The 14,585-nt window shown below is 28.9% G+C and overlaps 1 protein-coding gene across 1 annotated transcript; it reads right to left on the bottom strand.

The window, feature by feature from the left end:
• Positions 1-577: 577 nt before the first annotated feature.
• On the bottom strand, positions 578-1,137 carry LOC136088205 (ARL14 effector protein-like). Its single transcript, XM_065811886.1, has 2 exons — positions 912-1,137; positions 578-729 (listed from the first exon to the last, which is right to left on the bottom strand). Exons 1-2 carry the CDS (start codon positions 1,135-1,137, stop codon positions 578-580), a joined length of 378 nt encoding a protein of 125 aa, XP_065667958.1.
• Positions 1,138-14,585: the final 13,448 nt, after the last annotated feature.

The following is a 14,585-nucleotide window of genomic DNA, read 5'->3' on the forward strand; positions in this document are numbered from 1 at the left end:
CAGTTTTTTTTGTTTATGGACGTTCTTTTGAATGCTAACATAATCTTTTTTTCCAGGCATAGTTCTACATAAATCACTTGAATCATAAAAAAGTTTAACAGAATCTTCTATTTTTTTTGTAAGACTTTCCCTTTATACAAAGGTGAGATAGCCAACAATCCTTTTTTATTAAAAAGTTGTCTAGCCTTTTTTGCTTGGTATTCTGTAACTGCAAAGTTATTTTGTACTTTTAATATTGACCAACTTGGGGGTGCCAGTGTTAGAAGTTGAACAATAATTCTTTTGTCAGAACATAGAATTTTTTCTTTTATCAAGCTCTTAATTTCATCAAAGTTCTCAGCCTTCTTTTTAATGTCATTTAGTTCATAACACAGTTTTGAGGGAACATTGAATTGACAGTTTTTCTAGTAAGGTTACTTACCATTTCGTTGATGCGCGCAACTTTTCGCTTTCCTTCTGAGAGTATATGTTTTGATGACTTTGAATGAGATTTTAGAGAAGATATATTAAAATTTTCAAGTTCTTCATTGATCTCCTGTCTTTTTGATTTGAATGATGATATTAGAAAATCTTCATCTTATTCACCCTGACTTTGCTTCTCTTCTTTAAGATCTGCTTTTTTGGCAATCTTTTGCTTACAGGGTTTGCAAAGTTTCTTCCCAGGAGCAATATTTAAGCTACTTCTCATCATGTCTTGTGACTCATTTATCGTCACTACTCTAAGATTTTCTAAAAGTAATTGAATTGTATATATAATTGCATATAGCTTTATGTATTTTGTATATAGTATAATTGTATGTATAGTTGTATATAGCTTATCTGCACAATTGTTTAAAACATCGTTTATGTTTTGGAAAACACAAATTAAAAAAATATATTTATTAAAATACTTAAATTCCACTTTTACTTACTTGTAATTTTCTTTGTATGTTTTTTGAATGGATCACAGCATGCTTTCTGCCATATAGGATACATTTTCAAATAATTTGTAGCATGTTTTTCACATAATGTTGTTAAGTTTGATAGTTTAATGTTACAGCGTAATGATATAGCTATTTTTTCTTCGTTGCTTAAAGTTCCAATAACATCTTGTTGGCCTTTGCATGCATCTGATGTCATTAACCCAATAGAACACATCTTATAATAAACTACTTTGTATAAATGTATTTCCTAAAAAAAGAGAATTCTCCTACTTAATTAAAAGAATTCTCCTACTTAAATAAAAGAATTTTCCTACTTAATTTTTAGTAAAAAAAATTTAATATAGAAATAATTCAAACCTTTTCAGAATCCCACCGTTGTATAATTTTTTACACTGATAGATATTGTTAATTTTCTTTATAGATATATTTATATATATATACAATTTATATATATATCAAATTGTTAATTTGTTAAAATTTAAATAAAAGTTACGAATGCTGTTTTTTAACTGAACTTTTTATAAACTAGTTATTATAAACTTTTACAAAAGTTGTCAAAATTTTAAAAACAAATGCACATCCATATCTCATTAATTCAGTTTTTATATAAAACAAAACAGGATGTTTTTTTCAGTTGTTAAGTTCAAAGTTATCATATAATTAAGACTTCCTTAAATATAACAAAATTGTTTTTTTTTTTGAAGAGTCTTTTAACTAAATATAATATTTTACAGAATTCTATTTGAAAGTTTTTTAAAATAGCTTATTGAAAATTTGATACATCTTTGAAATTAAAGTTCCGTATGTTTCAGTCGTTTTTCCAGTTAGATTTTTTGTGCCTAGTAAGATTATAAACAGCTGAAAATATTAACAGCAAAAAAAAAAATTTTTTTGATGGGGGTGTTTTGAGATATTGGGTCCCAAAGTTGGTTTATAGAAACTAGTTGTTTTATTAATTTTTAAGCCTGTTCCTTTTATATTTTAGCATTTTAAGTACATTTATTGAATTCAGCATCAAAAAAACATTATATATGTTTATTTTCATGTTTTTACCATTTTTATTTCTTATTATTTTAAGAAAAATGTTTTTTCAGAGTGTTATGAAAACCGGGTCATTTTAGGAAACCAGGTCAGTATTAAAATTGCAGTATCTTGTCAACCTCTCAACATTTTTAGCTAAAATTTTATATGTTAACTTTTCTTTTTAAGATCCAACTGTTGCGCTAATCAAATCGTAATAAACGTAAATCATTTGGATTGGCTGTTTGTATATAATAATTAATGTTCCCCTTGGGAATTAGTATAAATAGCGAGTTTATTGAAGTCTCGCTCTCTTGAAGTAACCTATCAAACAACAACGGACTCGAGCAACTCTAGCTGTGATCTACAATCTTCTTTGTGTTTATCGCATATTTGTATAATAAAATTATTTAATATATTAATAAATTGAACTCGTTGTACAATACCACTCTTAAGTACTACAACACCAACAGCCAAAGAGGTTTTTAAAAAATTTGAAGACCCATGGTTCAAAATTTTCTAAATTTTGGGTGATTTGATGCGGAATTACCCTTTTGACCACGCTGAGCTATGACATTTGGTGCCTGCACAACAGTCATGACACTTGTTTCGTCGATGTTAAATATGCGTTCTGGAAAATATTTTGACTTACAGAGTACTCTCTTTAAGTTGATTTAAAATTCATTCACATTTTGACGGTTAAAACTTGTTGCTCTTGATAGACTTGTATTTTCTGGTTTGAGCAGAGAAAACTTTTTGTGTTTTATCATAAATCCTTTCATCCATTCTATGCCAGCAATTTTATTTTGGCTCCATAGTTCAGGACATTTTTTCAAAGCATTACTATATTCATATGCTATAATTCTAGTTTGGTAATAAGCTAAACCATAATTTATTTTTGATGATTTCTAAAATAGCTTCTTCTGCATTAGTAAATACTTAATACACAGAATATTTGGTTGAAAAGTTATCACTTTTCGATTTTCTATTATTTCTGAGCATTTTTATTCTGTAAGCTAACGTACTTTTAGAGTACCCAAATACACCTGCAGCTTCTCTTAACTTCATTGTTTTATCAAAAACATGTTTTACTGCAATTTTTAAATTTTGCTCGTTTATCTTTCAAATCTTTCACATTTTTTTTCATACTTGCGCACCATTTTTAAACTTAGTATAATGTTATTTGAAGATAAGTTTGTTATGATCTGCGCAACACGTCCTAATGTGCCCCGTGAAAATCGTCCAATGCTGCCTCAACCCTGATCTCAAGAAATATTCCACAATTATTTTGTGAAGAATTTATGTTTTATCGTTGAATTTTTTATTAACATCGCAGAACATATCCCATTCACTAAAAAAAGCAAAAAATAGTTCTTTGGTTGGAGAAAATTTCTTTGTAAATCCTTACACTTAAGAATTAAGAAAATTAGAAAAAATATCAAAAACCACAAAACATTTGTAGAAAAGCTACCTGACTGCCTTTGTGAAAGAAATCCTATAACGCTTACGTGTGAAAGTATTTTCAGTTAACGAATATATTTAACTTTGTTGAAGAGTTAGTATTTTTTGGATTATTCGCATTGTCCTAAACTACCCCTGTCCTAAACTGCCCCCTCTCCCCTAAACAAACGATACAAACGAACAATAGCAAACGATAATGAACGATTACTAACAAACAATACCCTGCAGTGGTATTTCTTAGATTCTTATGTATAATAAGCGAATTCAATTATATATGAAAAGTATTAAACTTCTGTATCGTAATAAAAAGATTTAAGTAAATAACGTTTACTTGATTTTTCAATCATAAATGAAAAGTAATAAAAAATATAATAAAAACCTAATATTCAACACTAAATTTGTTTTCGTTTAAACAAAAGACTAAAACCCCGAAAAAACGATAGAGAGAAGCAAACTATTAGCAGTTGTACCTTGTAAACTGTATTGCATTGTATTACGTCATCTGGCTATTTGCCTTACTGACGCCTTCTTATGTATATAAGGTAACGTAAAATATAACACGAAAAATAAAAATAAAAAACGATTTACAAAGATGTCCTTAAATAAATAAAAAACAAAAATAAAAAACAATGAGCAAAATAATCAACAAAACAACAACAATTACATCAAAAAACTAGAATTTTATATTTCTCTACCATGGGTACCAAAGTTAAGTAATCAATTATAAAAGATATTTAAAAGTGCAGGCTATACTTCAGTTTTTAAATCACCAAAAAACCTTCAACAGTTAATAAATCAAAAAAACAAGCCTCGACTTCCCAACAACTCTTACCCAGGAGTCTACAAACTGGAGTGTGCAAGAACGAGTGATGTGTCATCGGCAAATGCCGATTGTGGCTAATAATAGGTTTAATGTATTTATTTAAGGGTATTATAATAATATTAGGAATTTAAATTACATATTTAACATGTACCTATTCATCAGGAGTAATTCAACCTATTAGCCTATGCTATTGGTAACCAGCAACCAATTAATCGACTTGACCATTGGCCAATTAATCGGCTGATGGCATCGGTTGATTAATCGGCATTGGTAGATGCATCGGCATTGGCTAATAAGCCAAACCAAACTGGTGCATAGGCACACCTTATATATGCAAATTGCATACCTAATATTAAGATATTACCTTCATATACATACATTAAACCCTATCATTAGCCTCAATCGGCCTTTGCCGAAGGTACATCACTAGAAAGAACACATTACAATGAAGTTTTGTCATTTGTTTGTTCTTTTAACGGGTTTTTTTTATAATACTTGAATAATGAGGGTATATATAACCCCTAGAAATATTGTAATTTAAAATAAAGAAATTTATAAGGATAAGTTTACATACTATACCAGATGTTTCAACTTAATTAAAATATATGCCTAATAGTTATTTAAATCTAAATATTTTAAAAGTAAAATGTCTTATGTCAATTTTTTGCATTTTTTTTTAAAACGTCTAATTTTCTACGTTTTGAGAGATTTTAAAAGTTATCCCTCAAAAAATGCACGTTCATCATAGTTTAAAGCTTTTTTTGCGTCAATTTTTAGGTGATTTCGTGTTCACACTATACAAAAGTCAAAAATTAGCAATACATCGTAATATTTAAAAAACATTACTTTTCTGCATATTTTAAACGTTTCCAAATTCTGAACAGAGTTTGGAATGCATTTTATTTTTTGCATAAGTTGGCATTTTTACATGCAAGTAATTAACAACAACTTTTAATAATAGTATTTTAACGACATCAACCTGTTTAAAAAGTTAAAAGCGTTGATCGGTTTTCAGCAGCCGTATTCTAATCTCTCCTTTAAGCTTAACGGAGCGTTAGTAAAAAATTTCTTTTAAATAACATTAATAAAAAAATTTATTTAAAATTATAATTTTTTAAACATAAATGTTTTATTTTGGTATAAGTTTTGTTTTAACAAATTTACATAAATTTTCGTCATTTCTTTACTTAGAAATATAGTAATGAAATTTCAGACAAAAGCTCCGTTAAGCTTAACGGAGAGATGAGAATACGGCTGCTGAAAACTGATCAGCGCTTTTAACTTTTTAATGAATTTCTAAACGCCTTGTTTATCTTAACGTTTGCTAATAAAAAAAATGTCAAAAATTTTAAAAAATGAAGATTGCAAAAGAAAAATTAAACTTTGTAGTGAGGCTATCAATAATAATAAGATGTCATATGCAGAAGCCGCTTTATGCTATAACATTTCTAAAACAACTATTTTTTTTAGATTAAAAGGAATAAATGAGACTGCTGATGTTGGTAGGCTCAAAGCAGTAAACCAAGTAACGGAGAGGATTATTGTTCAACTTGTACAGTTTATGAGTGACATTGGCTTCAGCTTAAAGAGAAATGATATTTTAACTGTGGTCAAAAACTATATGAAGAAATCTAAACAAACTCATTTATTCAAGACAGGTGAACCTACTCGAAAGTGGTGCAATAGTTGAAACGTGTGAAAAAAATCTGTGAAAGAAATGCTACGGATGCGAAAATAAACGGAAGCGAATTGTAGAAGTTTACTTGGTTAGAAATTCTTTTTTAAGTAACCGGTAGTTTTCAGCCATGCTAAAAGACCTTATTGCAAATAAAGGCTTTAAAGCGGTAAGTGCACTTAGTGGTTTTGAAAATAAAGGTATATTTCCACTCAATCGTTCAAAAATAACTCCAAATAAATCTGGAATGGGCGCAATTTTTAAAGATGTAACAAATGACAAAAAATTTTTTTTTGGTTATTTAGGTGCTCCCAGAAGTCCTTACGGTCTTATCACGGAGCACCACGTAAGAGCATTTAACTAGAAGTTCACGCCTCCTTCCTTACCAATTTTGTTTATTGCGCTAGAGCCGGCGTCGAAACTCTGGGTTCTGAGCCAGAACTTTAACCACTGCGCCACGGCTGCTCTAATTGACAATTGTTTTTCTGGAAAGTCTAACGATTCACAATTTTCACTCGATAAGACTAATAGAGTAAATTCAAAAAACTCTATGAATTAACTTTCAACAAAAGAAGTATTGCTCAAAAAACTAGATAGCATCAAAAATGCCGTTAAACAAACATCTTTTTATATTAAAAAATTAGTGCTTAGAGATAGATTAAATCCTCTTTCCATTAGTAAGAAAAAGGGAACAATAATTAAAAGAACAACAAAGTTATAACATGACTGAACTATCTGCAATGGCTGAGGACGAAGTTACACAATCTGCTAAAAAAAGAAAATTAGATGATAAAGAAGCCAGAAAAATTATTAAAGAAAAAAAATTGAACTCAAAAAGTTCGGAGCAATTCTCAAAAAACAAAAGTTTTAAAAAAAATAAGAAAAAAAGCTTTTAAAGCTTAAGAAACTCCGAAAACAGTCTCAGAAGTATAACGTAATAACAAAGATGTCTACTTGTCAAAATATTGAGTATCTTCCTGCCGCCAGCAATAATCCCTATCATACCAATCGTCTTTGTATTTCCTGTGGAAGTTTTTGGGACAAAGCTACAAGTAGCAAATGGGTTTCATGTGAAAAGTGTTCTAATTAGTCGTGTATTCCTTAAATTATCAATTATCACGAAACGATTGAATTCGCGTGACAGGAGTGTGAATAACTTTTATTTGTTTTAACATTTGTAGCTCGATACTTTAAAACTATTATTTACTATTTTAAATTGAATGTCATTTTTTGGGATTTGATATGTACGTTCGGAGTTAATGTTCCTAATTCCGAACGGAAACTTCACTTTTTAAAATTAAAAGTTAACAATATTTTCATTGTAAATATACTTGTTGTTTAATATGGTTCAATTCAATTTAGATTTCTGTTTATTTATTTAAAAATAATAATTTGAAATTCAAAAAATAAGTGGAGTTATTCAACTTTATATGCAATTTTGTTCGGAATTAGGGGGAAATCTACGATACTGATAGCACTGTATTGATTGCGCAGATTGCACTATACTGTGGATTTTATGTTGCCATGGGATTTAATATGCATGAACTTATCTTATAAGTTGGCGTAAGCAAGATATTGCAGTTATATAACAAAATAGTCAAAAAAAAAACAAAAAACGAAGTATTCCAATTAGAGAACAAAAGTGTTCCAAATTGGGAAACCGGATTGGACTGCTATTGGAAATTTATTTCCAATACCAGTACAATCAAATAAGTCAAATTATGGTGTATAGTTTTGTAGAGTTGTCTGTTTATATCAAATCATAAATGTTTTCATAAATAATTTCATAATTTTCATAGATAAATCATAAATGTTTTCATAGATAACTCTTTGGTTAAAAGATATTTGTTCCTTAAGTGTTATATTTACGGAATTTACTGAGGGTTTAGGCGATGAGACATTCTAAGTTTTCATTTTGTAAGGAATGTATATATTTATACACACAAAAAAAGAATATATTTTTAGTTGAGAACACCAAAGTGTCACCGCAACGGTGACACCACTCACTTTTAATAAGGTTTTTGGTACCTGATAGTTATGCAATGAATGCTTTGTTTGATATTTATGGTTTATAATAACAAAAAAAAATGGCAGCATACGATATTTAAATCTAAACATGAATAAAAGAATACTGTAAATATTTAATTGATAAACATTAAGCACTCCAAGCTTTCTAAGCAGTGGATTGGCACTGGTGTATTTATTACCATTTAATATAAGACGGCTTGCTTGTTTTTGTTTATTTAAGATACGCTTTAATTTTGATGGATAAATGCTGGCCCACGCAATATTACAATAACTGATATAGCTATGGGTAAATGAAAAGTAGATAAGTTTTAAGCAGTTTTTATTCAATATGTCTTTTCTTGTACATAATACCAATACTCTTTGAAATTTTATTTTCTATTAAGTTAATGTGGTCTTTCCAACTTATATGTTCGTCAATAAAAACGCCTAAAAATTTAATTTTTCCTATTGAAATATTTGGGAGTTTTAGGGGCAAAGTTTCAGATTTGGAGGATTTAGAAAAAAGAATATACTTGCTTTTAGTTTTATTTAGAGATAGTTTGTTGGCTTTCAACCATTCATTGAGGTTGTCAAGCTCACGATAATGAGTGATAAAGGTTGACTCTATGTTTGAGTGGGTATAAAAAACCTGAGTGTCGTCAGCAAAAAGATTGAAATTTAATACACTAGAAGATAAGTAAATATCGTTTATATAGATAATAAATAATAAAAACCCTAGAATTGATCCCTGTGGAACTCCGCAAGAAATGTTTTCTAGTTTAGTACAGGTTTTGTCATAAGATACACATTGTTTGCGATTATTAAGATAGGAAAAAAACCATTTATAATTATTATTTTTGACACCATAATTTCTGAGTTTGTAAAGAAGAATATAATGGTCCACAGTATCGAAGGCCTTTGAGAGGTCAATAAAAAACCCAAGAGTATATTGGTTGTTTTCAAATCCGTTTAAAATTTCTTTAACTAATTTAATTATTGCATGTTCTGTCGAATGCCCTTTTCTAAATCCGTACTGATTATTATTAGGCAATTTATGTTTTATAAAATAATTGTATAGCCTATTATGCATTATTCTCTCTAGAATTTTAGAAAAACATAGAAGTATTGAGATAAAGAAGGTCTATTATTAGATAATTTAGAAATATCACCGTTTTTAAAAACTACTCTTGCTAGTTTTAAAAGGTCAGGAAAAATTCCATTTTTAAATGAAAGATTAAAAATAATTAGTAAAGGGTTTTCAATAATATCAAAAATTTCTTTAACAACCCTAGGGCTTATGTCATCAAGACCTGAGCTTTTGTTTGGTTTTAACATATTAAAAGCAAACCGAAGTTCATCAGGAGATACTTCAAGCTCATCCACCACACAGTCCTCTTCTTTAATATATAATTTAAAATTTTTATTTCCGGGAGTTATTTTATTTGCTAGGTTTTTACCGACGTTTATAAAAAAATTATTAAAAATCTCTGCAATAACTTTTCGCTCATTAATTACTGTTCTTTTATCTTCAGTGTATACATATTTTGGTAAAGTATTACCATAATCTTGTTTATTTTTTCCTATCACTTCCTTTATTATATCTCAAGTTTTTTTGTTATTACCAATATTATTTTGTAGTGATTTTGAGAAATAGTTTTTTTTAGCTTTTCTTTTCAGGTTTGCAAACAGGTTTTTGTAAATTTTATATTTTTTTCGTTTTGATAAGTTTTATTTTTTAAGAATTTTTCATATAGTCTTTGTTTTTTCTTTGAAGATTTAATAATCCAGGGACTTTGCAGGCTTTCAAGCTTAATTTTTATTTCCTTCATCGGAAACGCTTTGTTGTAAGCATTAATGAACTCATCGTAAAAAAAGTCATAAGCTATATTAACATCTTTGCAATTATTGAGTTGTTTCCAGTTTACTTTGAGTAAGTAATTTCTCAACGCCTCAATATTAATTTCATTAACCTGCCTTTTTACTTCCCTTTGTACATTGCTTTTTTTTCCTTTTTTGAAAAAATCCGAAATGAAAAAGATTGGAAAGTGGTCACTTATATCCCTCTTTTATGACTCCGCTTTGAATGTTGCATGTTGTAAAGTTGTTAGTAAAAATATTATCAATGAGCGATTCGGTTTGAAGAGTTACGCGAGTAGGTTTGTTAGTTAAGGGAATAATGTTGTACTGAAAAAGAGTGTTTGAGAAACGTTTTTTATCGCTATCAGCTTTAACATTAGGAAGATTTAGGTTATAGTCTACCGTGAATTTGTTTGTGTTTTACTTTTTTTAAGAAGCATTTTAAGTGTTTTAAAAAAAATTTCTTATTTCCGCATGGCGGTTTATACAAAGCAGTTATTAAAATGTTTTTTTTATTATTGTGGTTTAATAATTCAATAGTTAGAAATTCAAAGTCCGTGTTTTGGATACTTTAAATTTCTATTTTCTGAAACTGGATTGAGTCATGAACAAAAATACATACACCACCACCAATGACTGCTTCAACTCTATCTCGATATTGTTTTTGCAACGCTCAACACATGCTTGATACCTATCAAAACTTGAAGCTGGTGTAGTTGAGAAAGATAGTAATCTGTGTGTAGTTGGAGTAGGTGCTGCGGCGGCTGTTGAAGATGATGAAGCTGTGTCTGAGCAAGATAGTGTATGTGCTGTGGAGGTTGCTAAAGTTGATGAAGGTAGATTAAAAATGTGTGATTGCTAATGCTTTATGATTTATTAATTTTTTTTAAGTGGAAATAAGCTAGTGTACTGGATGTACCAGTGATTGCATGCAAGCGTCTAAAACATTTACCACTCTCGTACAGCAGTTTGAGCAACGGTGGAAAATTTTATCTAAATTCTTACATTTTGAGTCTTTGTAATACTTTGTAAGAATTTCTTTCCATGCTTGCTTGACATGACAATAGACACCTCTATCCAATGGTTGTAGAATATGTGAAGAATGCTCTGCTTGACAAATCAAGATTATATTGTGTTTTTTACACAGCAATACCGCTTCTAAAGCTATGTGAGTTGTATGCCCATCTAATACTAAAATATGAATACCACCAATTTGCTCAGTTTTGGGTATAAATACTTCTTTCAGTCATACAATAAACGTATCGTGCTCCATCCAACCTGATTTTGAAATTGAATATTTGGTGCCAACTGGACCACCTCTTGCCCAGTCAGGACAAAAGTTTCTTTTGGCTTTGCATATCACAAATGGTGGTGCTAAATGCCCACCAGCGTTGCAGTAATTGTTTACAATATAATAAATTTTTTCGTTGTTGCCAGTAAGTTTAAACGCACGTCTTGTCCATTTTTGACACACCACGGTTGCTTTGCCTTGATCACCCGAAAAACCTGTTTCATCAAAATTTTAAATATGTGACCCAGAAGTTATACCAGTCTGTTAATATTGCTTGGCGACGCATTCAAAACAACGATCAATTATTACTGACGTACAAGAAGCAGCTCTTTTAGATGCTAAGTTATCCGCTTTTCTTGTTGATATTTCTTTTGACCATCTATTCATAAAGACATAAAACCAGTCTTTACCAGGCTTGCCATTTTTGAATAAATGGAATTGATCTTCGATTTTTTTAATGCGGCTAGTATATCGTCTTCCTTGTATGCTTTTGTTTTTTTAATTGACATGTTAAAGTGAGTGAGTTAAATTGAATTGAGTGAGTGATGATTATATTGAGAAATAATATAATAACTAGTTTTTAATGAATTTAATGAATTTAATTAAATAATATTTTTAATTAAATATATTTAATTAAATGTCCCTTTTTAATTAAATCGGAATAACACTAAGTTATTTAGATAAAGATAGGCGCTTAGTCACTTTCAAAAAACTAAACTAAGTAATTAATCGAGTGTGCGGTTTTATAAGAAAAAAGAGTTTTTTTTTTACTTTTTTGATTTTTTATTTCGCTTTTTTTTCTAGCTGCATAAAAATTATACTATCAGAATTAAAATTAAATTTTCAACAAGATAGTGCTAATATTATTTTTGCATCAGTTTCGGTTCAAGCGCTATTTTGTTCGCAACGATAAAAAATATATAAAAATTGTGACTCCACGTTAAAATTGAATAAAAAAAGAAAAATGGAGTTGAATCGGCAAATAATTTTATCAATTCGAATGGAGGAGATAGTTCTGTATTTGAATCTATTTTTATTTTTTTCATAGCCATATCCGTTTAGTTTTTATTGGATAATTTCGATCAGTGTACGGAATGATATGGTGTGCGGTTGACCCAGTTTTACTCTAACTATTTGTAATAAAGTAATATTTAAATAACGAACGAAAAATTAAAAATAAAAGATAAAAGAGTACTTAATTTACAAAAACAGTATTATTTACATATTATTTACGTATTATTTACGTATTATTTACGTATATTTTAAAACAAATTTGTATCAAAGTAAAATAACAATTCATTGATAGTTGAAAATATATATATATATATTCAAAATATATATATATTGAAAAAAAATATATGTATATTCAAGAATTCAAATTAGATTTCAACAACAACTTAAAAGATTAGAGGAAACACCATTACTGAATTAATAAAAAAAAGTTGATACTGAGACACATTTTTAATAACTGAATTTCATTTATAAGAAGCATTTAAAATCGGATATGTTAAAATCCATAAGTTATAACTCCTGTTTTCTCGTATTTGCAATATTAGGAAACTTTTTTCATAAACAAGGTCCATCATATTGAATTGAATATGTAATTTGTTTTGAACTATATTCAGGGACAATGTAGTATCTGAAAATTTTGTCGGTATTTATGCACTACTTTTTCAAACTAGGACTGAAATATTTTAGGATATAGTCCCATCTTTTATTTATACTTGGTGTAAGTTGATCTTATAAACGTTTAATGCGCCAAGTATACGCAGAAGAGGCTCGCATGGTACAATTTTATCAGCTCCAAACTATATTCTGCACGCATGTTTTTGTTTACTGTACAATTTTTTTAACTTTGTATGATTTGTACTTACCCATGCAATACTACAATAAATCAAATAACAATGAATGAAAGAAAAATATGAACTTTTTAAAGATTGATTATTTAGAAATAGTTTAGCTCTATATATCATGTCAATACTTTTTAATATTTTTTCTCAATGCTTTTTATATGATCACTCCAACGTAAATGTTCATCTAATATTACGCCCAAAAATTTTACTGAAGTTTCTCTTTTAATGTTAGCATTATTGATTATTAGATTTGGCAGTTTAATGGGAATATTTTTAATTTATTTACTTTATGGAACAAAATAAATTTGGTCTTATCCACATTTAGAGAGAGTTTATTACTTATAAACCTATTACTGATTATTTACATTACATGCACAGCTATAAAAACTTACAACAGTTCACACCTCTCACTCACCCTTGTTATACTGCAACAAACCACTGTACTTACTGTCACTCAGGTCAAAAAATTACTCACAATTGTAAGCAAATTGTACTGAACTCCGCTAAGTGTCCACTGGTCTCAGTGTCAATGCAGAGGTCTGTTACAATTTTTTCGATGGAATACCCTAAGAATTGTCCTCTTGGGTTAACACAAAGAGATACTCTAACGGATACCTTGGTGTTCACCCAGAGTGGAACTTCTTTTGAGATACCAGTCTCGAATGAAAGCTGGAGGTACTCTTGTGTTCATTCTGTATCATAAGGCACGAATCCAAACCATCCTCAAGAAGTCCATGAAACACATGTATCTACAATGTATGTTTATCACGCTAATAATACAGACCACATGGTAACTACTTATAAAACGAATAATTCTGCTTCATCACTGAAACTGTCAATACATCGCATTTACGCTCGACACTAACAACATTTTAGTAGCACTACAATTTATGACTCTATCGTTTCTCGACTATTGTATGTTGTTGCTGTTTATATTTACTACATTTTACTTAGATCAATTTTATTTTTAGAGGCTTTCAATTTCTATTTAGAGGCTCTTTGTTTTCCACTGGTCCTTTTGTACTTTTATGTCACTCTGCTACAATCTTTTTAACTCATTATGCATCTCTAAGGCGTTCACTGCTCGGTGCAGCTTCACTAAAATACATTGCATTTACAGAAAGAAAAAAAGAAAAAGAAAAAAAAGAGAGGTATTACTATTAATTAAAAAGATTAAAAATATATCAATGATATTTTTGATGCCAAATTTGGACCAGCATTGATAAAAAGAACTATTTATTTTTTCAGCACCCAATATATCACACGCAAAAAATACATATGTATGCTATTTGAACCAGTAAATAGCATTTGAACAGTAACAAGTGCAAATATCTTATTTATATTATACTTGCACTTATTTATATCAGTAAATAAATAAGCGCAAATATATTCAATATTTGCGCTTATTTTATATATATATATATATATATATATATATATATATATATATATATATATATATATATATATATATATATATATATATATATATATTTACAAGACATTTTGTTGATATGTATTAAGAGGGTCGCTTAGCCAACAGACAACCATGACATTTTTTGTTTTTTTAAATCTTTTTGCAAATAGTTTGCAAATAAGTTAACTTATATCTTTTTTATTAGCCAGCCAACCTATAACCAACCTCATCTGATGTTGTATCTTAGAAAATATATAC

This window comes from Hydra vulgaris, chromosome 12 (assembly GCF_038396675.1).
Source record: "Hydra vulgaris chromosome 12, alternate assembly HydraT2T_AEP".
In the NCBI taxonomy this organism is placed as follows: domain Eukaryota; kingdom Metazoa; phylum Cnidaria; class Hydrozoa; order Anthoathecata; family Hydridae; genus Hydra; species Hydra vulgaris.